At 52.6% G+C, this 26,475-nt stretch overlaps 1 protein-coding gene across 4 annotated transcripts in view; it reads right to left on the bottom strand.

The window, feature by feature from the left end:
- Nucleotides 1-7,435: 7,435 nt before the first annotated feature.
- Nucleotides 7,436-26,475, bottom strand: part of USH1C (USH1 protein network component harmonin) — a gene marked incomplete at its 3' end in the record, with an annotated part of 43,860 nt that continues 24,820 nt past the window's right edge. For 2 of the 4 annotated variants that reach the window (XM_079788154.1, XM_079788155.1), the window contains 5 exons: nucleotides 13,294-13,335; nucleotides 12,708-12,761; nucleotides 12,283-12,382; nucleotides 11,191-11,297; nucleotides 9,753-9,812 (listed from right to left, as the gene is read on the bottom strand). In XM_079788154.1, coding sequence (XP_079644280.1) covers nucleotides 9,753-9,812; nucleotides 11,191-11,297; nucleotides 12,283-12,382; nucleotides 12,708-12,761; nucleotides 13,294-13,335 — 363 coding nt within the window. Of the gene's footprint in view, nucleotides 7,449-8,595; nucleotides 8,716-9,752; nucleotides 9,813-11,190; nucleotides 11,298-12,282; nucleotides 12,383-12,707; nucleotides 12,762-13,293; nucleotides 13,336-16,491; nucleotides 16,543-17,671; nucleotides 17,792-21,108; nucleotides 21,583-22,079; nucleotides 22,197-23,476; nucleotides 23,627-26,475 lie in introns of those variants that run through there. The other 2 variants (XM_079788152.1, XM_079788153.1) reach the window with 2 other exon arrangements.

Raw genomic sequence — 26,475 nt, 5'->3', positions numbered from 1 at the left:
CAAAAGGAGATCAAACACTGGGGTTTGTAAACCCTCCCTAAATCCATCTGTGGACCCTGAGTCGGGAACTGTGGCCTGGGGTGGTTGCCGGGTGCCTGTTGGACGGTGCTGAGGGACTGGAGCCCCATCAGGCAGAATTGTGCTCTGTGACCTATTAAGTGGGTGATGGGCCTGAACCGCAGAATCTGAACTGACTCACTGGTTTCAGGATTGCCTTTGACGGTTGAAGAGTCTGTGGCCAGAGTGGCTAGTCGTGGGCATTTAGGCAGAGAGGGGGGAACTCTTCTTCCTCTGAGGTGGCTGCCCTCATTGCTTGCCTGTAGTGCTTGCTGAGAGCCTCCATGGTCTGCCCACCTGTAAGCAGCACGTGGATTGTGGGGAAACAAACCTCTTGGATTTCTCAGAGCTCCTGTAAAAAGCCCTCGCCTCCTGAGACTTGGAAAATAGATAAGATATAAAATAAGGAATTTTTCCTTTCTCTTTCCCTAGAAGCGTTTTGCCCTTCATGTACTGTGAGAATGAGTTCTGTAGCTATTTGTCTAGATAAGTGCTCTGACCCAAAAGGAAAATAAAACACATCCAGCAATCCCACTTGTGGGTCCATGCCCAAAATAATTGAAAGCAGAATCTCCAAGAGATATTTGTACACCTGTGTTCACAGCAGCATCATTCACAATAGCCAAAGGTGGAAGCCATCCAACTGTCCACTGACAGATGAATGGATAAACAAAATGTGGTATATATATACAGTGGAATATTATTCAGCCTTAAGAAGGAAGGACATTCTAACACACGCTACAACATGGAGAAACCTTGAGGACATTAAACTAAGTGAGATAAGCCAGTCATAAAATAGGACAAATACTGTACGATTCTACTTACATGAGGCATCTAAAGTAGTCACATTCGTAGGGACAGAAAGTAGAGTGGTGGTTGCCAGGGGCTGGGTGGAGGTGGGTGGGGAGTTCGTGCTCAGCGGGCACAGAGTTTCAGGTCTGCATGATAAAGGGCTCTGGAGATGGATGGTGGTGATGGTGGCACAACAATGTGAATGTGCTGAATACCACTGAACTACCCACTTAAACTGATTAAGATGGTAAATTTTATGTTATGTGCATCTTACCACAATTTTAAAAAAGGATAATACAACTTCTCTTATCTCCCCAAGAGGGCCAAAGTGTTGGAACCAGGACCAGCTTCCTAGGACCAGCCCCTAAGGTGCCACGAAGACTAGAGCTCTAGCTCCATAGATGTGTACATTCCAGAAGTTTAGGGTGAGAATCTGCAACCCTTTCCATCCCCTATCAAAGAAGCAAAGTTATTGTTTTATCTTTCTCTCCTTTCTGGAGGGGAAGGGGCCACTGTCTCTCTCCTGTATGTAAATGGAGAAAATCCATTGTTTCCCATCCCTCGCCTATGGAGTCTCTCACCACGCATGTAGATTTTTCCATCAGGTTTTCATTGCATCACAGGAGAGGTAAAATCTGGGACAACTGAGAGGGGGAGAGGGACAGACATGCTTATCATTTACTGTAAGATAGTTGATGAGCACTCTGTCTTTATTCTAGAAAACCTTGTGTGCACTGCAGGCTAAAGTTAATAAAGATGAATATTCAAACTCAACCTGTATACATGTGTGCGCGCGTATGCACTCAGCTGGTGGCCTCTTGGGGGAGCAAGTGCCCCTAGAAAGGGAAGGGCCATGGAGGACTTTCTGCACTTAACACGTGGAGGGGGAGCAGCGTCCCCAGTTGCTGGAGTTGTAAGTTTGGGGGGCACAGAGGCAGGGGAAGGAACAATTTGCCTTACACCTATCTTTGGGAAGCTCCATCCTGAGGGGTGAAATGGGCTCCAAGCTGCTCTTTCTACAGCACCTATCCCAGATTTTTTAAAAAGTTATCCTTCACTTGAGATCCAAGGACTGTTTCTAAGTTCTCTATCTATATTTCTTTAGATTATCATCAGTCTGTGAAGTAGGTACTATTTATGCTCCTTTTTGTAGTTGGGGAAATGGAGATAGAGCTTCAGTAGTGTGCCCCAGGTCAGATTCGAGTTCTCACTTCTCAGGGTATTTGGGGAGCAAGTGTTGGGATTCCTGTGTCTCAGCCGTGGGAGTTCTGTGGTCATAGCAGGCCCCTCATTTCCCCATTTCTTCTCCCCAAGTGGTGGCCAAGCAGCTGTGAGGGGGTGAGGGTTCCACACACCAAGGGAGCTAACCCCTGGCCTCCTGAGCACCTGATTCCTCCCAGAGTAGGTCACAGGAATAGGAAAAGGGAAGAACAGAAGGAAAGGAGGTGTGTGTGGGGGGAGGAACTTTGGGGAACAGAAGTCCTTAGTGGACCCTGTTTTGTGCCTGTCAAGATGTATTTCTCTTTCCTCTGTAATAGCACCCCAATTTTCCTTTTGGAACCCATCCTTTTCCTTCACTCAGTCCAGGGGCTGCTGATGGGGCTACATGGGTGAATGTGTGACTTAGGCTTGGCCAGTTGGAGAAGGCCTTACTCCCAAGACAAGCTAATCAGAATAAGTCCTTGGGATTTAGCTGGAACTCTTAGGATGGAGATGTGCTTTTTCCACTGGGGTTGCACTACCTGGTAAACTATGTTTGGGATACTGGAGGACCATCTTGGCATCACATGGGAAGAGCCTATATGAGAATGAAGCCAAGCAGACGGGGGTAGAGTCCAGAGATGGTGTGCTGGGTAATTTTATGTATCAACTTGGCTAGGCCATGCTACCCAGATATTTAGTCAAACATGTCTGGGTGTTTCTGTGAAGGTATTTTTTAGATGAAACTAACATTTAAATTAGTAGACTTTGAGTAAAAATTATCCTCTATAATGTGGGTGGGTTTCACCCAATCAGCTGAAGAACTAAATGGGAAAAAGGCTGATGCCCTTGAGAAAGAGGGAATTCTGCCCCCAAACTGCCTTCAGACTTGAGCTGCAACATTAGCTCTTCCTTGGGTCTCCAACCTGCTCGCCTGCCCTGCAGATTTTGGACTTGCCAAGCTTTGCAATTGTTTGAGCCAATTCCTTAAAATTTCTCCTCTCCCTCCCCTCTTTCTCTTTCTCTTCCTCTTTCACCCCCCACCCCACCCTCTGACAGTTACAGATGCCCAGAACAAGTTCCCGATGTCTTGCTTTACTACTTGGATCTAGTCAGACCTGACATCAGCTACCCCTGGATTTTTTATTTAAGAGGTCTTGAATTGGGTGGCCTATCTCTGTCACAAAGGGTCCATCTCAGGTGGGAGCAGCTCACACAATTGAGCTTTCATTCCATGCCAGGCCCAGTGTTTCCCTTCTACACGTGAGCAGGGCCTTGAAGGATGCACAGAAGTTCACATGCACATGAGGAGCACAGGGTAGAGTGGACATGAATGTGTGCAGAGACACAGACAAGTGAAGGGCACAGCAAGCCAGGGAAATCAGATTCAGTGGCCGAAGGGAAAGAAGTGATCGGCGAGGGACCGGCTGGAGAAGTGGTCAGGGGCCCGGTGATGGAGGCTTTTATATGCCGTGCGAGGAGTTTGGACTTTGTCCTGAGGACAGCATGGGAGGCGTTGGAGAGTTTTAAGGAGAGCCAGGTATGGGCTGCTTCACTCTGCAGAGGGAAGGACACAATGAAGCAGAGAGAAGGCAGGTGCAGAGAGGAATTATTTTATGGCTGGAGTTTTCCCTGGTGCTTCTGAAATCATATTCCACCCATCATTTCTTTCTCACTGCTCCAAGCAGTATAGCATGGTGGTCAATGATATGGATTCTTGGAGCCACCCTGACTGGGTCTACATCTGGCTCTTCCATTTACTATTTAAGTCAGGCATGTTACTTAAGTCTTGGTGCCTCAGTTTCCTTGATGAACTTAAAGAACATCATTGCTCCCTCTTAGTAATGTCTGGTAATGATTACATGTCACTGCATATTTAGGGCTCAGCCCAGTGCTTGACACAGAGTAAATACCTAGCAGTTAGTAGTGATCTTACTCCCACCAAGGTCAACAGCTGTGGCAGGGCCTCTGCCCTCTCCCTGCACCAGCCCCCATCTGCCTTTCCCAGGGGGCTGTGCCTGCGCCCTCCGGTTCTCACAGAACATGGCCAGCCTGGACCCAGGGACCTGGGAAGGGTCACTGCAAGGACAGGAAGAGAAAAGGGCTTTCAGCTCTGAAAACAGATTTTTACCCAAGTCTCAGGCTTGGGAAGTAGGTTGGAGTCGGGTGAAAACCAGCTCCCTAGCCCTGCTCAGGCCCAAAGGGGTGTCTCCAAGCACAGAGGCTGTACCTCTAGCCCTTGCCCTCCGAATTCCAGATGCAGAGGTGAGAGGTTCAAGGCCAACTCGGTAGACCCGAGACTAGCTGTGGGAAGTGAGTTCAATGAGATAAATAAAATGCTTCAATGAGAGTCAAAGGGCACTTTGAATTCCCAGCTTTTTTCCCGGTTTTGTTTCCACAGTGCAACAGAAATGGTAGCTCTACCACCAAGTTAGGGGAACACTGGACAAGAAACCCCCTCCTTGGCCTCCGTTTTCCTGAATACCCAAGGATGGGAGGCCGATTCAAAGGTGGCAAGTAGGGCCCATCTTGTGGGCCAGGTTTGATCAGTTGTTAGTGGCTCCCTGGTTGGCTGGTGAGAGAGAGCACTGGGATTACAGTAGTGATGTCTGCCATGTGTGTGGGAGCCAATGGGTGATGCATGGCTGTCCTTTGCCTGAATGGTTTTTTTCCCCCTAAATACTCAGCCTTGGCACTGAAGTGGATTCCCAGGGCTGGCCCAGTGCCCCTCGTGGACTCTCACCTCAGCAGGGCCCCTCAGGGCTCCCCCGGAAAGTTAGGAACTGCTTTAGGCTCAGCCTCTGTACACATTCTCTGGGCTTTCCACTTCTTACCTGGTTACTGCCGACGTCTGCTGGGGAGAGCTGTGTACTTTGGGCTCAACACGGGACAACTTTCCAATACAGGAAAATTGATTTCCTTGATGATAGTGAAGAGGAGTCAGGCCTTATAAAAAAGTAAGCGGAAGCCCACACACCCTGCCAGCCCCAGGCAACCTCCTGGCTCAGAACCTATGTCACTCATGTCCCAGTCCCCCCTGCCCCCCCATTCCCTCTTCCCACCCTGCCCAATGGCACACTGTCCCTGCTCCTCTCCTCTATCCCGAGTGCTCAGGCCCTCTTTATTGTCACACTCATCAAGCAAGCGCTGAAAAGCACTGATAAACTCATTTGTTCTGAGGTGCCAAGAACTAAGAATAGCTGGAGATAACTTCCAATGGTGAGATTCCAGGCATCAACAAGCAGGAGGCCTCAGCAGCAGTATTTGTTAGTCACACGAGGAGGTAGAGGAGGTAACCATCGCTGAACAGCAAGCAGAATGTTAGTTGTTCTTCAACTATGGGGAGAATTGTTCTGCCAAAGGTCTGGAACCTGAGACATTCCACCTGGGCTGCCCTGCCCTGCACAGGCTGTGGTGAGGAGGGTATGGTCTCTGGGGCCAGAGTGCCTGGGCTTCAAGTGCCAGCTCCACTTTCTCACGTGACCTAGGGAAAGTCACTTGGCCTCTTTGTACCTCAATCTTCTCTTAATAAAATGGAGTTGGTGATGATATTATTACCTACCTTATAGAGTCGTTGAGGGGAGCAGATGAGCTTAGTGGTTAGGATAGTCCCTGGCATGCAGTCAATGCTAAGTGTTGGCTGTTATCTCAAGGCTCCTTGCGGGGGGCCATGCACCGATCCCACTCATTGCAGTTTGAGGTGGCAGACAGCAGGGTCCAGCCCAGGCCTAGCATATATAGGTGGCAGCAAAGATGAGCTGCCTCCTTTTACCTTCATTTTGGAATTGTCTCCAGAGTCAAGTCAGGAGCTAGATAAGAAAATACAGAGAACTCCTCAGCATGGCTGCTATCTCTTGAGCCATTAGAAGGCCATTGTGGCTTTTTCTCCACTGAGATCAGAAAGTCCTGCAGATTCTCTCTTTCTCTATGCCTCCCATCGATCATGACTTGCTCCTCACAGTCTCTATTGCCTCAGCAGCTATGTTAGGTGGGACTTGATCCCACCCCTAGCCATAGCTGATTAAACCTAGGAATGATCCTTGACCCTAGGGCTGCCCACTCAGGTGAGTTGGCCCAATCAGATTCTGCCTTGGGAATTTGGAGTTGGGAAATGGAAACTGAGCCAGGTGATGGTGATGGAGTTACAGCTGAAAGGTCACCTAAAGTTAGGCAGATGATCATGATGGCCATGTTCAAGCTGAGCCCTGGGGATGCAGAGGAAGCTGGTGGCAGAAGCAGGAGACCTGAACAGAGAGAGCTGCCCTTTGAGACACTGTAAATCAGAACTACTTTCCACTTCCAATTCTCAGGAGGCCTGAGGACACCATGTCTCCTTGGCTTGCATTTCCATAAGATGCCTATACTGACAAGACCCCACTCTCTTCCCTGGAGCTAGCCTGAGAGCTTTCCTGGGCCCTGTGACCAGGAGGGCCTCGACTTGTCCCCCGGCAGCTCCTTGGCTCAAGCCCTGTCTCCTTCCAAGAGGTTCTGCTAGATGTAATTTCATGGATGGGCTGGACCCCTGCACCTCCCTCACTCACACCCTATCTTGGTGACCTCAGGGGAAGCAGCTGAGGCCATGCTATCCCTGAGAGAATCTGGGGAACCCCACACCTTGAGGCAAACATCTGGGGCTCCTGTTTGAAGCTATGCTCTCTGGAATTGAGTAAAGTCTCCACGACACTGGCTTCATTTCCTGCCATCTTTCTGCTGAGAAGACACTGAAGCCCAGCTCAGCCTGGCTCTGCTGACTCAGCCTCGGCTCCAAGCCAGGCCCTGGCCTTGATTATGTCCTTCCTGTGAGACCCAAATCCCAGCACTGGGTTCTGTTTCTCACTCTTGATTAGGAGCCAAAACGTTATGTTTCTTTTTTTATTTTTACTTCACAGCCTTGAATCTGCTACCCAAATCCACACTCTCTCCTGTAAGCTGGAAAAGAAATCTGTGTATTTTATTGATGAGTTCAAAGTAAGGTTTGTGGCAGCAATCTTAGCAGCAATGACAGCAGGAGTGAGGGGAGAAGGGTGTAGAGAGTGGGACCGAAGAGTCAGGTCCTATTGGATTTAAGGGAAAAGTCTCTCAGGGCTGGGAGAGACCAAATTCACAGGGCCAGAGAGAAGACACGAGAGTCCGGTTTCCAGGGGCCCTTTTCATAACGATGGGCTGCTCTCCCTCCATGTTGGCCTTCAGAGCAATGGCCCGAGGTGCTCCTATGCAGCTCTTCTACAGGGCCAAGGGGTGTCTGAAGCCTCTGGGTGCTGACTGTGGGTTTCCAGGGTGCCTGCAGGCTGGCGTCTCTCAAGGCTGGTTCCCGGCTTTGTGTTCAGAAGGGTGGGTCCAGAGCTCACTGGCTTCGAGGGGTGAATTTGGTTTCTCCTTCTGGACTTCAGAAGAAGGTCCTGTGGGGAAGATGAAACAGACCAGGAGGGTGCAGGCCTTGTGGGTGCACACGCAGCCCAGGGAAGGGCCTGACAACAGGGAGGACTCCCCAGGGGTGCACGGCCCTGCCAACCTCTGGCAGCCCGTCTTGGTGCAGGCCCCCAGCAGCTACACAGCAGTCATAGCCACAGCACACAGGAGGCCAGGGAGGAAGCTGAAGGGACACCTGGGATGAGGTAGGAGGGGACCGGAAGGCAGAGGGGCTGGGGCCCCTCACAAAGAGCAGAGGACAAGTGACAGAAAACATAGGGCCACTGAGGCCATCCCAGAGACCACAGCAGAGCAGGCCAATGGTCTTGGGAGCATGAGGCCCTTATGTTTTGAGGAACTTGTAACAGGAAAGACGTAAGTCCAGCCTTGAGTCTGCCCTAAATGCTGCCAGCTGTGGGCTAAACCACACCAAACACCAGTTTCACAGCCACCTGCGAGCTCTGCCCATGGGCACAGCCCTGTCACAGGGTGGAGAACACATCCCACAGGTGGGCTCCACAGTGTCCCTCCGATAGGAATCCGGAGCCACGGGAGAGAGAAGGGACAGAGGACAGTTTGGTCTGAGCAGGGCTCAGGCCACGACAGGTCACAACATGAACAACCCCATAGGCCAACCCTGGTTCTTTGGACCAGCCTTAATTGCTTCTTAATCGCCCTGGCCCTGCCCAAGCTTGGGGCGGGGTGGAGCAGGGCTCCCAGAAGGTGGCGCCCAGGGAAGGGGAACTCCAGGCTGCACTTGCTTTGGGCTCTCCCAGCCCGTGGTGCCCGGTTTGAAGCACTGTCTGTGCCCAGCAGAGGGTGGTGCTCACCGCTCCATCCTGCTCATTGGGGTGCTGTGTGGGACCCGGGGCAGGTCCCAAGGGCTGTGGTGAGTCAGGATGCCCAGGTCCCAGCCTGCTACAAAGCGGGCTCTGCTCAGCTCCCGTGAATGGGAGGGCCTTTGAGTCCAACAGAAACCCAGTGTGGCCGAGAGCAGGCCTGAGGGGCACTTCAGGAATGGTGCCTCGTGTGCCCCTCCAGACACCAGTCCAAAGAACCTGCCGACGGCATGGGCAGCAGAGGGCCACGACACGCAGCACGGACAGACGGGGCCCTGCAGCCCGCCTGCCTATTCACCGTGGGGGGCTGCCAGGCTCCAGCTGCAGGAAGAACCCGTGTCTAACCACGGGAGCACGGTCTTCAAGGAGCTTTCGGACCGGCTGGGGGCTTTCGGCTGCAGAGGAGGGAAGAGAAGAGCTACATACGCAGAGCAGAGCAGGAAACACAAAACAGGTCTCAGTTATTTCCAGGCAGAGCTCCATCGGACCTCTCCCTTCACTTGGCTCCTGCCTAGGCCCCGGGTTCCAGAATTCCTTGCTACGAGACATTGATTTCTCCAAGACATGCACAGGACTCAGCCTCTGCTGGGCAGGGGGAACAGACAGGTCCAGCCACAAGCAGAGGGGTGAGGAGGTGATGTGATAAGATGAGGCTAGAGGTCAGACACCAGAGAGGCAGAGAGAGACAAAGACAGAGAGATAAAAATGGATGCAGAGACTCAGAGATAGAGAAGCAAAGGAGAAGGTAAGAAAGAAGAGGGAAGGCGATGAAGAGAAGAAAGATGAAGGGGAAAGAGTGGGGAGGGAGAGGTGGGAGAGAGAGATTGACAGGGAGGATGGGGGAGAGAGAGAGAGGGGAAGGAGACAGAGAGAGAATGAAATAGAGATCCACACAGGTACAGAGACAGGAATGAAACAGAGAGCAACACATTATAGGGAATCACAGAGAAAGATGGAAACTGGGCCAAGGCTCTTCGCAGATCCTGCAGGTGGGGCCAAAGCCTGTGGTCCTAGCAGCTTAAAGACTCAGCAAGAAGCAAAGCAGTTACCTATCAGGGAGACCGTCCAGAGAGTAAAAGACAGAAATCTGTAAACTAGCTGATGATGGTGTGGGGGCTGAGCCTCTGAGTGGGGAATCAGAAGTCCCGAGGCTTTGTACCAACGTCACCGTTTACTTGGTCTGAGACCTGAACCTCTCTGGGCCTTAGTTTTCCATACGCAAAGAAGAATTTGGACAAGGTGGTCTCAGAGGCAGCTCTGAAAATGCTTGAGGACCATGACTTAGTTCTAGGCTTTCTCTAGCTCCGTGCTTTCTAGGGGTGATTTCTACTAGAAGCTGTGTGCTTGGGCCATTTCTTCAGGCTGATGGAGGCCGGGAGTGGGCTGGCAGGAGGGAGCCAAGATTCTGGAGGAGGAAGAGACAGAGGAGGCAGTGGGCCAGGCTCCCGCACACACTTACAGCTCGTCATCATACTCCTTCGGGGGACAGACAGCAACAACAAGGTCGATCCAGTCCTGCGGGGAGAAGGTGTGTGACACTATGGCACACTCAGGGATTGATGGCATGGCTGCCCCTGACACTCCATTCCCATTCCTGGGCACCATGGCCCAGGGTCAGCTGGCTCGGACCTTCTTCCCATGGGAAGGTGGGCCCAGTTGGGGCTGGAGGACCTCCCGGTGGGATGGGCCTCACTTTGTGGCCCCATGGTCTGGGGAAGCTTCCAATCTCGGAGGCTTCAAACCACAGAGGCAGGGTTGCCAGGCCCTTGTATGACACCAAGTTCCCAAATGCTGACCCGTGGACCAGGGCGGGGCAGCAACCTTGGGATCATGGGGGAATTTCTTAAAACTCTAGATTCTTGGACTTGACCCCTGGAAATCTAGGGTAGGTCCTGGGAAACAGTATGTTTAACAAGGTCCCTGAGTTATTCTGATGTAGAGCCAATTAGGGAATTGCAGGCCTAGATTTCTGATCCTAACACATGCACCCCCTCAATGGATCACTGCCATCCTTGGCTTGTGCATCATTGTCCACCCTTGATTTGGGTGTAGTCAATAAAAGGTATGTGAACTACCACCGGGCCCCTCTACCATGCAATAGTTCAGAGGTTGAACTGAAATCTCTTCCCAGGACCTCCCTCCATCCAATCCAATTCTGTTCTCAAGAACCACAGAGAACACTTCTGCTCCCTCTACCCTAATGCAGCCCTTCAGATAATCAAAGACAGTCATCATGTTACCCGTAAGTCTTCTCTTCTCCACATCCCTTCATGGGGGTCCCAGTCCCATCTGGTCAGCTTCCTCGGCTCTGAACTTAATACCCCAGGCTCGGCTGCCTGCATACAGTTGCACAGGTTGTGCATTGCACAACATGAGCGGGCGCCATTCGCACTGTAGTCGGTAGGAGGGCACCCCTCGAGTTGTGCAGTGCACATCCTGGAAGATCTTACGTGGTGGCCCTGACCCAGGTGTCTAATGAGCACAGAGAAGGCTACCCTCAACCCCTCCTCCATTCTGGGCCCTCTGCTTCTGTGAATGCTTTCTAATAGCTCCAGGCACTCTCTTGATTCCTGGTCAGTGTGCACTTACAGAAGACCTTAAGATCTTAATTTTTCTTCTTGGGTGGGTAGCCACACCTGGTCTTCTCGAGTCTGTACCTGTGCTACTTGCTTTTTGGATTCAAAATCAGGAACAGACATTTATTTTTTCTGAATCCCACATTGTCAGACTGAGACTCTCGGCTGGATGGGGTATGTGGGTGTCACCCAAGTGTTGCCTGGATCCTGGATACCCACCCTGGGATGAGAAACCCCGGCTCTAAGGCCTGGTTGCAGAGGCCAGGGTTTGAGGCAAGCAGGCAAGGGAGGGAGGCAGGGAGGAGGGTCACTCTTACCCCCTGATTCCAGGCCTTCTGCAGGGCAGCCTCAGCCTCAGCCAGGGTGTAGTCCGTCACGATTTTGCCATTGATTGCCATGACCTCGTCTCCTTTCACAAGACCGCCTGCGGGAAGATGAGGCTGATTGGCAACTGGGCTGTATGTGACATGTGCCTGGCCCAGGGCTTGGCTAAGTGGTCACTGTAGAGCTGCAGAAGGAGCCTGACTCCTGGATTCTGAAAGCTCACATGGGCTCCGGAAGCACAAGGGGAAACAATCCGCTAGGTTGCTCAAAGGCACTTCCTTCCCACACCGTCCACACGCCCTCACCCCCACTCCACTCAGTAGACAGGGACACCAGTGATAATCTTTGTCACCCAGCTTTACTCCGGGCCTCTGCTATTTCAGAGGGAGGCAGACCTGCATTCCCAGGGAGGTTACTAGAAACATGAGCTAGTTCTGCAAGCCATCCCTCTCTGTGCTCCAGCCCTGCTGGTCTGCTTCAGGGCCCTGAGCTGGCCAAGCTCTTGCCTGCTTCACTTGCTGTTCCACCTGAAATACTGTTCCCTCTCTTTTTCGTCTAGTCTACATCTGAGATGAAATGTCTTCTCAAAGAGGTCTTCCCTGACCCCCACTCACTCTAACGTAGATCTCTCTTTTTATTCTCTCACTGTATCCTGGTCCTTTCCTGCAGAGCATAGTTCACAATTTGTAATCATCTATTTGTTGACAGGTTTCTTCCCAGCAGCCCCCTTTCCCTTAGTGGCTTAGGGGTCCCTCAGAGTTCCCACAGCTTCCCTCCACCCCCATAGTCCTTTGTCAGCCCTTGGAAGACTGCACTGTTGTCAGTACTTGGAAATTCTGAGCATGTTTTCATCACTAGATGGGGAGCCCCTGGAGGGCAGGGTATATCTGATTTGGCTGTGTACCCACAGGCCCTGCACCACTGCATGCCCTCAGGCAACATGTGGTACTAGGTGGCTGGATGGACTGGAAGGGGCATTCTTGAGCAACTACCAACCACTCCTAGTGGGCAGCTGTTGGCTTCCTGCAGAGTCCTGTATAACCATCACACCATCCCCAAACCAGGACATGGCTGTCCCCACTCACCATGCCGCTCAGCAGCTCCCCCCTCGTAAACAGCCGAGACAACCACCTTGCCGATCGGGGAGTCCACACCGCCTTCCAAGGCCAGGTCTAAGGATCCCTCCTGGTTAGAGAAAAACAGGCCTTAGGGAGCTGAGCAGACAGCAGCCTGTGGGCACCTGGGCAATGAGCCTCTTGACAGGGCCACGTAGAGGACAGGAGAAGCCATGGCAGGGCCATAGGGAGAAAATGAGGCATGGTCACCAAGCAGGGCCAGGGCATGGGACACCACTACAGGAGGGGGCACCCTCAAGGGAGAGAGGAGGGATAGTGGGGATCTGGGGAGTCAGCCAGGAGTCTCTTGAGAGTTGGAGAAGCAGGGGACCAAGAAGGGAGGGGGCAGGGGCAGAGAAAGGTGGCGGCTACCCAACCTCCATGTGCCCAGGTACCTTCTTAATGCGCAGGAGCCGGATATCCTTCCCTATGATCTGCTCTGGGGTGAACTAGAGCGAAAAGACAGTGGGAGCTTTGAGTCTGTCTGAAGGAGGAGGGTCGGGCCGGGGTGGGAAGGGACCCAGACACTTATGGAGGACATGGACAAGGGGACCTTTCCCAGCCCCACCACCATCAGTCTTCAACTGGGGGTCCCAGGCCCCCTGGGGGACGTGTGAGCACACACACAAATCCCAGATCCATTCTTCCTGGGAATGTTGTGAGATGGTGAGAGCATGCCTCATAAACACACAGCACAGTTCCTGGCATGTAGTCAGTGCTCAGTGAGTGTAACTTGTTATCAACCACACACACACACACACACACACACACACACACACACACACACCATACACTTCCCACTTGAATGCCACTTGAAAGGTGCCTTCACAGGAAAGAGCAGAGCAGTTGGGGCCTCCTTGGGGCTCCTCATGTGCTCATCCCTGGCACCCCCAGGACCCAGAATGTATCACCACCAAACACATTGTAACTCCCAACCCCCATTCCTGGGATTATTCTGGGGGGAGGAGAGTTCTCTCTCACCATGGAGTAGGGGTCAAAGCCTTCTTCATATTTCCGGAAATCCTGGAAGCAAAGAAGGGTGTTAGGGCAACAGGCCTGAGGCCCCAGAGGGTCACTGCAGGAAGCAAGCTTAGGGCAGAGGTAGGGGAGAGGGTGAGGGGGCCAGGTGTGGCCTGGATGGGGCATGCAGGAGGAGGCTGGCAGCCCCAACAGCCGGAGCACCCCTGCCCAGGAGAAGCAGAAAGCTGTGGGAAGCATCAGAAGAATCCCAGCCCTGGACCCTGCACTGTTCCTGGGGGAAGGCGGGGGGTTAACATCTGTGGCTGACAGGGGCACCAAGCTGACAGATGTCCAGGTGGCCTAGGCAGCGCCAGGCTTATTGAAGGTCTTTTTTTAAAAAAAAAAAATTTTTTTTTATTGATTTCAGAGAGGAAGGGAGAGGGAGAGAGAGAGATAGAAACATCAATGATGAGAGAGAATCATTGATCGGTTGCATCCTGCACACCCCACACTGGGGACCGAGCCCACAACCTGGGCATGTGCCCTTGGCCAGAATTGAACCTGGGACCCTTTAGTCCACAGGCCAACGCTCTATCCACTGAGCCAAACCAGCTAGGGCTTATTAAAGGTCTTATCTTCCCACAGCCACAGGTCCTATGGCCCTACTTCTGTTCCTCCACATGCCCTGCGAGCCCAGGTCCAGGCTTTTGGAGAGGAGGGAGGGAAGCCCAGCTTTTCTCCACGCAGGGCTATGATCCCAAAGAAGGACCAACACTGCTCAAGAGACTGCTTGTCCTGGAGAATCAGTCACAGGATGATGGGGGGCAGTGGCGGGGGGGGGGGGCAGGGGCAAAGGGAGCGCAGGCACCGTGGGGAAAGGCGGGAAGTCTGTGCTTGCCCATGTCCAGTGTTGATCTTAATGTAGGCCTCCTCAGAGCCTTAGCCGGGGAAGAGGCGAGAGGACACGCAGCTCAGGGGACCTGGCTGGTGGGGGCTCTGGGAACAACATTCCCAAGATGTAGAAACAAGGTGGTGAGAAGGGAGGAGGAGGTAGAGCCAGGAGTCACACAGAGAGCGGGAGCCCGGGGTCCACAGACTGAGGGCCAGGCACACCAGGCCCGAGAGCAGCAAAGCTTCCCTTAGTCCCCATGGGAATATGGGAGCAAAGGAGCGGCCTTGCCAGACTGAGCGGAGCCACCCCCAGCACACAGTTCCCTAGGCCTCACCAAGTGTCCCTTGGGGCCTATGGTCAGCATCATGGGGAGGCCACAGCCATCGCTATGCCCAGCATAAAGCATCCACGCTCAGGGTACAAGATGAGGGCCACATATCAGCAGACGGATCCCTGGGCATCTGCCTGCCCTCCCTCCTCTCTAATCCTCATCATCCTGCTCAACCCCCAAAAGCCAAGGAGTCTCGAGCTGGCCCAGCTCGAGGCCACCCCCAGGTCAGTCTATGGATGTCAGGACAGCAAATCCACAAGCAAGAGAGCTTATTAGGCAGGATCTGAGTCAAGGCTCTTTCAGGGAGGGCCCTGCCTGCCCCTGGCTGTCTCTTCCGCAAAACTCGGCAGTGCTGGCTCGGGGCCTGAGAATCTTCCCCCTGAGAATCTGCTCTCAGGGATGGGCCAGATGGCAAGTGCTTGTGTCTTGTGTAAATTTAGATCTGAGACTTATAAGCCATTATAGCTGGTCAGCCCTTGAAAAAGGAGCCCAACCCTTCATCCAACAGAGGAGAAAAGGAGGCCCAGAGAGGTGACATTCATGCCCAAGGCCAGCCAGTCAGCGGGCAGTGGAGTGAGGGCTTGACTCCCGGTCTGGGCCCTTGGACTTCTCACCCTCCTGCCTCTCTCTCTTTGAACCTGTGTGTGCCCTAAGCAACACGGCCCTTAAATGTCTCTTTTATAATCATGGTGCTTTGAGAAACAGAATGGCGCAGCGTCAAGGGGCCCAACCTCCCGAATTAAAATCTGGGGTCTGACACTGGCTGTGTGTGTCAGAACATCACACGTGTGTTTCCTAATCTCTCTGTGTCAGTTTTTCTCATCTACAAAATGGGGATGATGATAGCACGTAACTCCTAGGTTGTTGTAAAGATTGAATGAATTAATATACACTGAGTGGCCAGATTATTATGATCCCTGAACACATAATAATCTGGCCACTCAGTGTATATCCTATATAATAAAAGGCTTATATGCAAATTGTCCCTTCGACCAGGAGTTCGACCAGCAGGCAGGCCAGCCAACCGCCCATGTCCCCTCCCCCTGGCCAGGCTGGCTGGACCCCACCCATGCACGAATTCATGCACCAGGTCTCCCTGTGCTCTGATTGGAGGGGGGGGGGGGAGGGGGGACGGGACACTAGGGATCATAATAATCTGGCCACTCAGTGTACATAAAGTATTGAGAAACAGTGCTTGGTGCAGCACACCTTCTGTTAGCCACCACCTGTCATTGGGAGCAGCCTCCTTGGCAGACCCCCATGTCTCACTGTACAGCCGACACCTCCCCTTAGCTTCCTGCCTGTAGTCACTTTTGTCTGTGGTTGGGTGGTGGGTTATCAGTGAGGAGTTTGGCTGCGCGATCTCCCTCCATCTGGGGGTCTCTTTCATTGGTGGTGAGGCAGCCAATCCAATGGTGGTTCTGTGGATGTGAGCCCCAGGAGGTGGGGAGGATAAGTGGCTGCCTCCCGACCCCACTCATGGACCAGCTAGGACCTCTGTGGCCCCGTGCACAGGAGCACCCTGGGCAGATGGAGGATCTGGGCCATCACTTCCTCCCTGTTGTGGGTTCAGTGCAGGGGTGGGGTGGGGGGGGTTGGGTTGACTCTGTGATCTGCCTTGAGGGGCCAAAATGGGGGGAGGGGCCAAAATGGGGGGAGGGGCAGGTAGAAACCTCAGGCACCTAGGGCTGGAACAAGGGTCCATCTTGGCCTCTGAGGGTTTCCTCTGTCCTATTCCTCTTTGAACAAACAGCAGCAAAAGAGCTGAGCCCCCAGGGATCCTGCATGGGGCCCAACAAACCTAATGTCCCCACCTGACATGAGACCCTCCCCAACCCCTGGCTGTGGCCATGGGGACACAGCTCTGGCCTGAGGCTCCCAGCAGATGGCGCTAGGGGCCACCTGAGAGCCGACCAGCACTCCCAGAGTGAGAAGTCAGAGTGGGAGACACGGGGTGGCAGGGAGGAGCACAGACACACGACGGTTATCACTGTACTTGTCTGAACGCTGTCTGATAAACCACCATCCTCTTCAACATCTCCTGTGGCTGCCAGGAAAAAAAAAAAAAGTTCCATGCTGGATGTTACCAACGGGCCTCGTCTGCCCCCTGGTGCCAGATCCGGGGCCTGCCACCCTGGGGTGGCCCTGACAAAATCCCTCCCCAAATAGACACAGCCTGATTTACGCTTTGGCCTGTAAGATGTCCCCAGACACAGCAGCTACCCAGTTCTAGTCAAGCAGATACCACCCCTTGACATCAGCCAGAGCATGCGACACAGATGCACCAGCAGGCTGTCACGGGAGCATGAACCTAGCTTGTCGGGAAGCTGACAGGACAGCTAGAGCTCAAAATAAGTATCTGAGCCGCCCTGCCCTGACATTTGGATAGGGTTTCCTTGAAAGGAGAATTAGAATTCTGGCATGTGACTCTTTCCACCATGGGTGGGAGGCCAGTCAGTGGCTGGTGCCCCTGGAGCAGGGTGTGCATGAGTCCCAGCTCGCTCAGCTGCAGGTGACTGAGGGTGGGCAGAGCTCCCCTCTCCCTCAGGACCACACCTCACACTCTCAGTCCCAGTGAGGAGTGAGATGTGAACTGGAGAAAGGGAGTGGATCTGCTCTGGCCAGGTCCCCTTCTGAGGGTGGTCCATGCCACGCTGAGCCACACTGGGCCTTAGGGGCAGAGGCAGAGCCGCTGGAATCACTGTAAGTTTAGGCAAGTTGGCAATGTAGGTAAGAGCTTGGGCTTTGGATTCTGAATGACTCTGAAGTAAGTAGTAAGTCCTGGCTTTGCCTTGGGCAACTGACTTAACCTCTTTAACCTTTGGGCTCCTCAAGTGTGAAACATGGATAACAGGTACCATCTACTGGATTGGTGAGGATTAAGTGAGACCCTGCAGAGCCAACACACGGTAGGCTCACAGCAAATCTGAGCGGTTATTTTTATTATTTCTAGATGGAGCCGCAGCCTGTTTGGTCAAGTGAGGAACAGAAATGTCCCTGGCTATGTCAACAACCACTTACACCCATGTGGGTCCATCTCTTGGCCAATGAGAAGGTTAGGAGATGGCACCTGATGTGAGTTTATGTCCCACCTCACTGTCCCTCCAGCAGAACCCAGAGGAGGCGGCCCTGGTCTGCTCTCTGGCGATGCCCTGGTGGGGACCCTCGAGGCTTACCAGGACCTCGGATTTCACAGCTGGCCTGTAGATGAAGTTGGACTCCTGGTGGACCATGACAGGCTTGGAGATGGTGGACACGCCAGGGCCTCGTGGAGGCTGTGGACTTGGGCAGAATGTCTACAGAGGTTATTTTAAGAGAGACCCATATGAGGTCATGGCGGGCATGGCCCAGGTCAACCGCGGCACTCTGACACACGTGCAAATTCACACCATGCACATGCTGAGCCAGCCTGGTCCGTTCACCTGCCAGAGGTCCTGGGGTCTGATCTTCAGCAGAGAGATGAGCAATCTGCTGGCCACAGTGTGCCCTGAAGTCAGACACTACGTGCCTCTAGGGAATCAGGGACTTGAGCCAGAGTCTGGTTCTGGGGTCACCAGCAGCCACTGTCACTCAGAGGATAGGCTTTCAAGGCTTCCTCTCAGTGGCCTTGGATGCCGTTCAGCCTCCTCTCTCCCTAAGGGTTCTCTCTTCTGGCCCTGGTTCCAGTCCCCTGACTACACAGGAAGTATCTGCTGTCCCTGATGAGTGGGCATAGAGTCTCTGGAGGCTGGGGTGAGGAGCAGTAAGAGGCATCCCTGTCTGCTTTGCTCTAATGCACTGGATCATCTTGGGTAACACAAATCAAATTGGGTCACAACCCTACCCAGGGCCCTTGTTGGGTCCCCATTGACTACTGAGCCCCTTGACTTGACCCCAAGATCCTTCACGAGCTTCTCTACCTTCCTCACTTTCTCTCCCTTCTCACACTGCCTAAATGCCAAATTTTCTTGCCTCAAGGATTTTGCACATGCTCTTTCCTGCTGCTTTACCTCCCAGGTGTTAGCTTGGGAAGGTATTCCTTGAGCTTTTCCTCTCCACTTCCGTTGCTCATCCCTAGTGTTCCCCCCATCTCCCTCTGGTAGTGTGGTGGTCTCTTGTCTGTCTTCCCACCATACTGTCTTGGGCAAGGACTGGGCTGCCTATTTTGTGGTGGTGCTCCAGTGCTCAGCATAGTGTCTAGCATATAGTAGTTGCTCACTAAACATGTTTCATGAATAAATGGATGACTTAATAGTATAGTGGGCACATGAGACAGTACCTGGGGGTAGATATGACCCTGAAAACCTTCCCTTGGCGGGTGCTGATGAGGCAGGTACAGAAGCCGACACAGGTGTCTTTTCCCACTACCTGAGACCTGCTGGTGGCTGGGCTGACAGTGCAGTTGTGTGATCAGCCACACCTCCTGCTGCTGCACTGATGACAACTCACTAGGAGCATGCAGAGAGGAGGGTGGGCAGGGCTGGGGGTGCAAGGGCCAAAGTGCTAACTAACAAAACAGCAGCCCCTGGCCTTTGGGTCAGGAAAACCCTGGCTTTGATGTTGCTTGAGACACTTAGGGTCCAGTTTTTCAGAAGCTCCTTGTGCTGGGGGAGTTTTTAATCCTCCCTGTGCTCTGATTGGGAAGTAACAGTGGGAACTCCGTAATTCCTGGAGCAATCTCTGAGAAAGCTGGATCCTGTTTTGAAGCTTGACCCTGACTCAAAAGTCGGCAGAGGTTACCTCCAACCTCATGTTTGCAGCTTCACCCAAATTTTCTTGTACCTTGATTTGACACTGATCACAGTTAATGTCTACTGAGCACCTACTCTGTGCCTGTCATACTCCTAAGTATTAACTTAGAATAAGGTCATGTGTTAACTCATTTGATCCTCATAACAGGTAGGTGCTGTTAACATTCCCACTTTACGAGTGAGGACACCCAGGCTCAGATTGATGAGGTAACACATGCTCAAAGTCATCTAGGCCGTGGTCGAGCCAGGGTTCACACCCAGGCAGTTCCTCCTTGCAGTTCCCTGCACCTGCAATGCCCTTCCCCCCATCCTTCATGTATCGCCATCCCTCAAGGCTCGGCTCTACAGAGGTGCCTGCAACCTCCCATTAGAAGGCGTCTCTCCCACACACCTGACCTGTGCTGATTTTATAGCCGATCCTGCCCTGTCAGCTGCTCACCCTTCCGATGGCAAAGTCCTGGAGAGCACAGCTGGGCCCATCTCCCGGGTCCTTTGCAGCACTGCTCCCCTCCCCCTTCACACAGAGGCACAAGGCAGGTCCTCAATCAATGATTTTTGATTCGAATTTGTTGAGGAAAAGCTGCCTCCCATCTTGGTGGGGACCACTCACAATAAGGATGTGATCCTCTGTGCCAGGCTAGTTCAACCGCCTGCAAACCTGGTCCTGGCTGGGCTCTGAGGGAAGACATCCCTGGAACAGTCAGGGCTCAGGACTCCACCAGAGGTTCAGAGGGAGTCCCCCCCCACCCCCGAGAGTCCCCTGTGAAAGCCAGAGCCTTGTCTGCATCTGGCACGTCCTCACTCCCACCTTCCTTCCCCCAGGCTCTCCTCAGTGCTCCCAGAGGCTCATTCTGCTCTGCACCCGGGACTCAAATCCAGGCAGGGAAGGTTAATAAAAGCCACCGATTGGTACTACTGCCTGCCCTCCCCCACAGCCCTGCCACAGTCCCCCTCACCCCCCCACCCCCCACTCCCAGCTGACATGAGCTGCATGGGCTCTGACTCCAGCCTGGCCCCACAGCTACTGGAGCAGAGGAATATTTTGTTTTTTCCTTGCCAGGAATCAAAGTTCTGTGTCTTCCTTGAGGATTGCCTCTTCCAATGTAGTCTTTGGATTATGAACAATTAATAAGAAATATATCTTTTTGAGAAAGATTACTGTTCTGCCTCCTGACATCCAAGAAAAGATCCCTAATCTTTTAATAGCAAATTTGGAGATTTCTAGGAATTCTCCATCTTCATCTTTTCTGGAGCTGGAAGACAGCCAGACATTTCTGGGGATTATACTTCAAGCCGACGGAGTTGATTGGTGCCATAGAAAATGCTGCATTGGGCAGTGTTATTGCTTCATTTACAGAGCTTAAGATTGCTCCCCTGAACCCTCTTTTCCTCTGTTAAACTGGGGATTCATTTCCCACACTCAAGGCTTTCTCGGCTAATATGAGGACATGACCAGCTGTGGCATAGTGCTCTGGCTATTCAACACAGCCTTGCAAGTACTACAGTGAATGTCACCAGCCCACACTAGCCAAGGGGAAGAGAGGGCAGCTTCACCCACATTTTCTTGTACCTTGATTTGTCATTCCACACAGTTAATAATGTCTACTGAGCGCTTACTGTGGGCCTACTATGAGCATCGATACACTGTTGCTCATTCCAAGTACCACAGGCAATTCCCCATGCAATACACACTTCAAAGTCAGCAGAAACCATCCACATGCAGGGTGTGCACAACATGCAGGCTGGGGAGCTCATTCCGGGGAAATGGGGTGGGGTGATGTTTCCTCCCGTCTCCGCTCACAGGGACAGTGGAGGACATGGGAAACAGCAGCCCTGCCCACTCCACCTGCTTCCCAGTGGGGCACGCAGAACAGGGGCAGTACCTTTGGGGTGGGTGGGAAGCTCCGTTCAGGGGTAGGGGAATTGGCGGGCTTCCCGCTGTGGTTCTTTGCCGCCCAGTCCTCTGTAGGACTGCCTGTGTCCCCAGCGCGGAACGGGTGGTTGCCCAGTGCCTCTTCCAGGGCAGAGGGCAGTGGGCGGGTAGGAGTGAGGTCTTGGGTGGGAATAGAGGGTGGGGGAGGGATGGGGATGGGGGGTGGGGTGTGCTGCACCCAGGGTGAGGATGAGGCACTCACACGGCCTGATGATGGGAGGACAGGGGTTGCGGGGACCTTGGTGGGTGGGTTGGAGGGTGGAGGATGGGGCATCACGGGTAAGGCAGAGGGAACCTTGGGGGGGTAGTAGAACATGTCCAAAGAGATGTCATCCAGGTCAGTGGTGTGGAGGTGCAGCCCGCCGGCGAAGCGTCTCAGGGGTGGGGCCAGGGGAGACATAGAAGGCGGGGGGCCCGTGGTCATCTGGGGGTTGCAAGGAAGTTCTGTAGTCTTCCGGCTAGTGCTTCACTTCACAGTACATTGAGTACAAGGCTCTTCTCATCCATTTCTCTTACTGCTGGAGACCCACCACCCTCAAACCAGAGCCACGCGGATGCCACCGGAGCTCATGCCAGACCGCTGGTAGGGAATGCCCAAATGTAAGAGGGTCCCACATTATGCCATTTGTGGGTGATAAATAAGGTGACCATATAATCCATCATCTAAACTGGAATGCACTTGACAGTGAACGTGGCACTCTTAGTTACACCAGGACAATGGGCCTAGCCGGGACCATCTCAGATAAGCTGGGACTTAGTGGTCACTCTGGAGACAAGCCCAGGAAAACAGCTATGTTCCCCTCCTCAAGAGAGGAAGGGGGAGTGCGCTGGGCGGTGGCCATCGTGCCTCCCGCCGCCCCCAGGGCGGGTCATTCTGAAGGCAGCAGGAGGAGGGGCTGGGGGAAAGAAGGGCTCTGTTACCTCGGAAATCTCATTATCAGCAGAGGAAATCTGCTCAAGGCGAGTCTGACAGAGCCTTTCCACCCAATACTGAATCTTTTCCGATTCCTCAAGGTCTTCCCGCTCCGTCTCGGACACCTGGGACCCAAGGCCGAGGCACAAAGGAGAGGACAAAGGGCGCACTTGAGTCACACGTGAGCGGCACACACGAAGCATTTCTTAGAAAACCCCCAAGTACGGTTGGTGTGTCAGTTCCAGAAAAAGACCCGAGCTTGTTTCACCTGGGCCCAGAAGAGGGGGAACAGGTCTTGGTTTGACTAACGCCACTTGTAGGCACAATCAGAGAAGGGGCTCCTGCATTGCATGGGATTAGCTGGCCCCCCGAACCCTGAGGCTCTTATGATTCTCCGCGAACGGTCCTATTGTAGGCTCCTAGCACATTCTAAGAGTTTAACTTTACTTTTTTTTTTCCCTTCCAGGCTGCCTTGTTCTCAGAAGTACAAGTTCAATTTTTTTTTTAAATTTTGTGGCTAATCTGTTCCTAGTGCCAGACCTAATGCACTTCACATTTTCCAGGACTTCTCTTGTTTTGTAACGTAATCAGCTTGGCCATCTGTCATGGAAGCATGAAAGGAAGCAGAACCAGTGCTATCTCAAACAGCTAGCGAGTGCAGGTCACCCAGCGCACCTAGGAATAAGGATTACTCATGCTGGAAGACTGCTTTGGCATGTCTGGGAGGGAACAGCCTTAGATACATTCCCAGGTTGAAGAGGTCTAGCCTCAGACACACCCTCTGCTGATGGGAGCAGCTTCAGACCCATAGCCTGGTTAGTTGAGGGATCGCCTGAGACATCCTGCCTGTGCACGGGGTTAGCCTCAGACCCATACCCTCAGAGCCCAGGCACTTTGGGAGACCCTGGTCTTGAACTTATAACCTTGGGAGGGGAGCAAACTGATTCAGATGGAATGACAGGCAGGTGGAAGGCTAACTTCCGATCTGCGTCTAGGCAGAAGGCTAAGCCTCTGACTCACAGCCACACCTGGGGCAGAGAGGCCTAGTCTTGGACTCACACTCTGATGCAGTGGGGGTGGAGGGCACAGACCCAAACCTCTGGCCAGGTGTGTGAAGGGCTAACCTAAGTCCTACAATCTGAGCAGAAAGGTTAGCTTCAGACCCATACCTGAGCAAGGAGGCCAGTCTCAACCCCAAACATACATCTAAGCCAGAAGCTAGTCTCAGATGACCCTGGGCAGGTGGGATGATCTCACTCTCCACACTAAGGAGGGGGGCAGAGCTCATTCCACCTTTGGACTCCATTTGGGGAGAATAACTCCGGCTGGTTCCCTGGGAGCATGATGGGGAACAACCAAGCCGCATCCCAGGGGTGCTCACCTGGCCTTCGAGCAGGTCACCTACCTCCTGGGCCAGCCGGTTGATCTTCAGTTGCTTTTCCTTTTCCAGCATTTCCTCTTTCTCTTTGTAAAGCTTTTGCTCAAACTCCAGTTCCTTCTTATTCTTTCTCAACTCCTGCAGGCTGTCATACTTGGCTTTCTTATCCTTTCCTTTCTGAGCAGATGTGGCATTTTTTACACGACAAGGGTTACAAGGTAGTGTTGACACTGGCACAGCACCACAAACAGGGCATTCAGTCCTCAGCAACACCAGGCAACCATCCCACGGCGAGCCCCTCCCCCAGCTCTGCCCATGGGCATTGGTCCTCAGGTTTATGACAAGCAGGCCACTGCTACTCATTGCAGAGTAGGAGACACATTCCCTTTGCCAGAAGAATGGGTTTACCAATTCAATAACTAGCTGTGTGACCTTGGCTAAGTTTCTTAACCTCTCTGGGCCTGATTAATTCATCTCCAAAATGGAAGAAATACCTGCCCCCTAAGCTTGCCATCCAGAGCCAATGAAATAACATCTATAAATGTGCTTTATAAACATTAAAGTACTGTATAAATAAAAGGCATTGTATTTACTTCCTAGTATCTGGGCACATGCCTTCTCCAATATTTGGAGAGAAAGGTGTCTCATATGTAGACACCACATGACATAGTCTCTTGCCCAACATCAAACATCTAATAAGAGGTGGTGCCAGGATTTGGTCCTGAGTCTTCCAGGTCCCATAAATTTTCTACTGTGTCCAGATGAGCTGGGGGCAATGGGAGCATGGCAAGTGTCAACTCCATCACACACAGCCTGGAGGATATAGCTAGCTCTCTGGAGAGGGGACAGAAGGAAGTCAACATTCTGGGGAATGTCTGGGGAAGGAGGAAACCCACCTGTGAGCTCACTCCACCCCCAGCAAAACCTTCCTGGGGCCTGCTCTCAGAATTCCTGAGTCACCCCAGCATCGAAGGCCAGACATGAAGATTTGAGTTTATTAGCAATTGTAAACAGCTGGAAGGACTTGGGCGGGGAGGTGTCATTATGGACTCATGCTTGAGTCATCCTGCCCCCTAAAGACAACCCCCACCTCCGTGTGCATGTACTGTGCTCTGGAGATGATCCCACACGCCACCATCTGAGGGATGGGACCCACCCCAGAACAGTCTAGGAGCCACTTGAGGAAATGGTTCTCTGCTTCAGAGTTCTGCTTGGTTCCTTGCCTACCCTGTCGACTAGACTCCTGGCTCACTTGATAGATGAATTCCTGCTATCATGTTATAGGTTCAGACAGCAAATCCCCAGAGGAGCCAGAAACATTGTGCCTGGTGGCAGCTTGCTAGAGGAGGGACATGGCCTCCCACAGGGACCACTATGATAGGAATGGCCATTCTGTGCTAAGGTTTTAGAGCCAGGGCACCTGGGTGGGGCAGGCACATGTGACAGTTTCTGTCCCATCTCCAAGAAAGCAGCGCCTGCTTACTGATGCAGAAGGGCAAGTTGCCCCATAGCATTGACTACTGCTCTCAGAACAGTCTGCTCCATATGGGTACTTGGTTGCATGTGAGTCTGCCTCCCTGCCGGACGGTGGGCTCCTGCAAGTAGGGCTGGTCTTCATGATTTACTCATGCAGTCCTGGTGAGAGGGTTAGTCAGAACCATACATCCTCAGTCCCTGGCATAGACTCTGTGGGGCCACTGGCCGGGGGGCTTTGAAGCCCAGAGGGATTACTTCCAGGTTAGGAATCGAGACATCGAGCCATTAGCTTTTCACCTAAGGGGGATGCTGTGCATCAGTGGTCATGGCCATAGACAGCCACTTGTACTCCCTGGGCACTGGGTGTTCCAGCTCCTGGGAGACACGGCGTCTCATGTGGCTCTGGAGGAAGTGGCGGTAGATTTTCAGAGCCAGCAGGAGGAACACGATTCTGTTGTCCTTTTCGCTGTCAGTTAAATTCATGGCAAATATTCCTTTCAGTCAGGACTAAAGAGAGGCAGATGGGGTGGATGTGTTCTTGCTGCTAGAAGCAATTTTCCTCTCGTTTGGAAATGAAATGGAAATCAAAATACCAGCTATTTCTGGAATGACTGAACTAATGAATAGGGGGAAGCAGGTCCACTTCTCTACCAACAGCACTTCTCAAGGGACGTGATCTCTGAGGGGAAGTATGTGTGTGGAGGAGACACACACGAAGTGTGTGTGTGGAAGACACACACACACACACACACACACACACACACACCCCTCTCTTACATTTATCTAGTTATCAGTGGCCTGGGAAGGATTTAACCTACCCATCTCCTTTCATTCCTTTTTCAAGTAAAATCCTGTGTGTGTGTGTGTGTGTGTGTTTCTCTCTAGTTACATTCTAGTAGAGACCGTATATAGGAAGGAATCCGAAGTGTAATGCAATGAAACATCCTAAGCCAGGGTCAGCCTGCAAATGGAAAGGACAGTTTGACGAGACCAAGTCCTTTCTGAGGCCACCACAGTGTGGAAAGGAGTCCCTAAGGCGCTCTGTCCTGGCTTATTCAGGGTCAGACAAATCGTGGCCTGTGCTCCTAGGTGAAGACGATCTCCGTCAGGAGTAACAGTGCCGTCTTCGTGTCTGAACAGTACTGTGTTGGAGGGAGGGGTAGATGTTTCTAGCACATTAGATAGTCCCATTTACAGGCAGGGAGAGGCTACATATGATCAAGGTCACACTGCTGCCAGGGCTTTGGTTTCTGGAAGCCAGACAACCCGCCAGAAAGAGCCGGTCGAGTGATGACACCTACATTGCTTCACCCAGATTTATGCTGATGCCTGGATCCCAAATACCAAGTCATCCTGAAGGTCCAATCTATAGATGTTAACAGCGGCATTTTCATAATGAAATGCCAGAGTGATTTAGAAAGAAAATGGATGAGAAAGGTTTATGGGGCCTGGAGATACAGTAGTAATAAGGTTTAGAGAGGAAATCCAGGGCCTCAGAGACCAGACAATTGCATTATCCCGGGCACGTGCGGAGATATTTCTAGGGAGAG

This window comes from Cnephaeus nilssonii (genome assembly GCF_951640355.1).
Source record: "Cnephaeus nilssonii genome assembly, chromosome: 13".
Classification (NCBI taxonomy): domain Eukaryota; kingdom Metazoa; phylum Chordata; class Mammalia; order Chiroptera; family Vespertilionidae; genus Cnephaeus; species Cnephaeus nilssonii.
The sequence above is the reverse complement of the archived record's forward strand: the minus strand, read 5'-3'. Positions and strand labels throughout refer to the sequence as shown.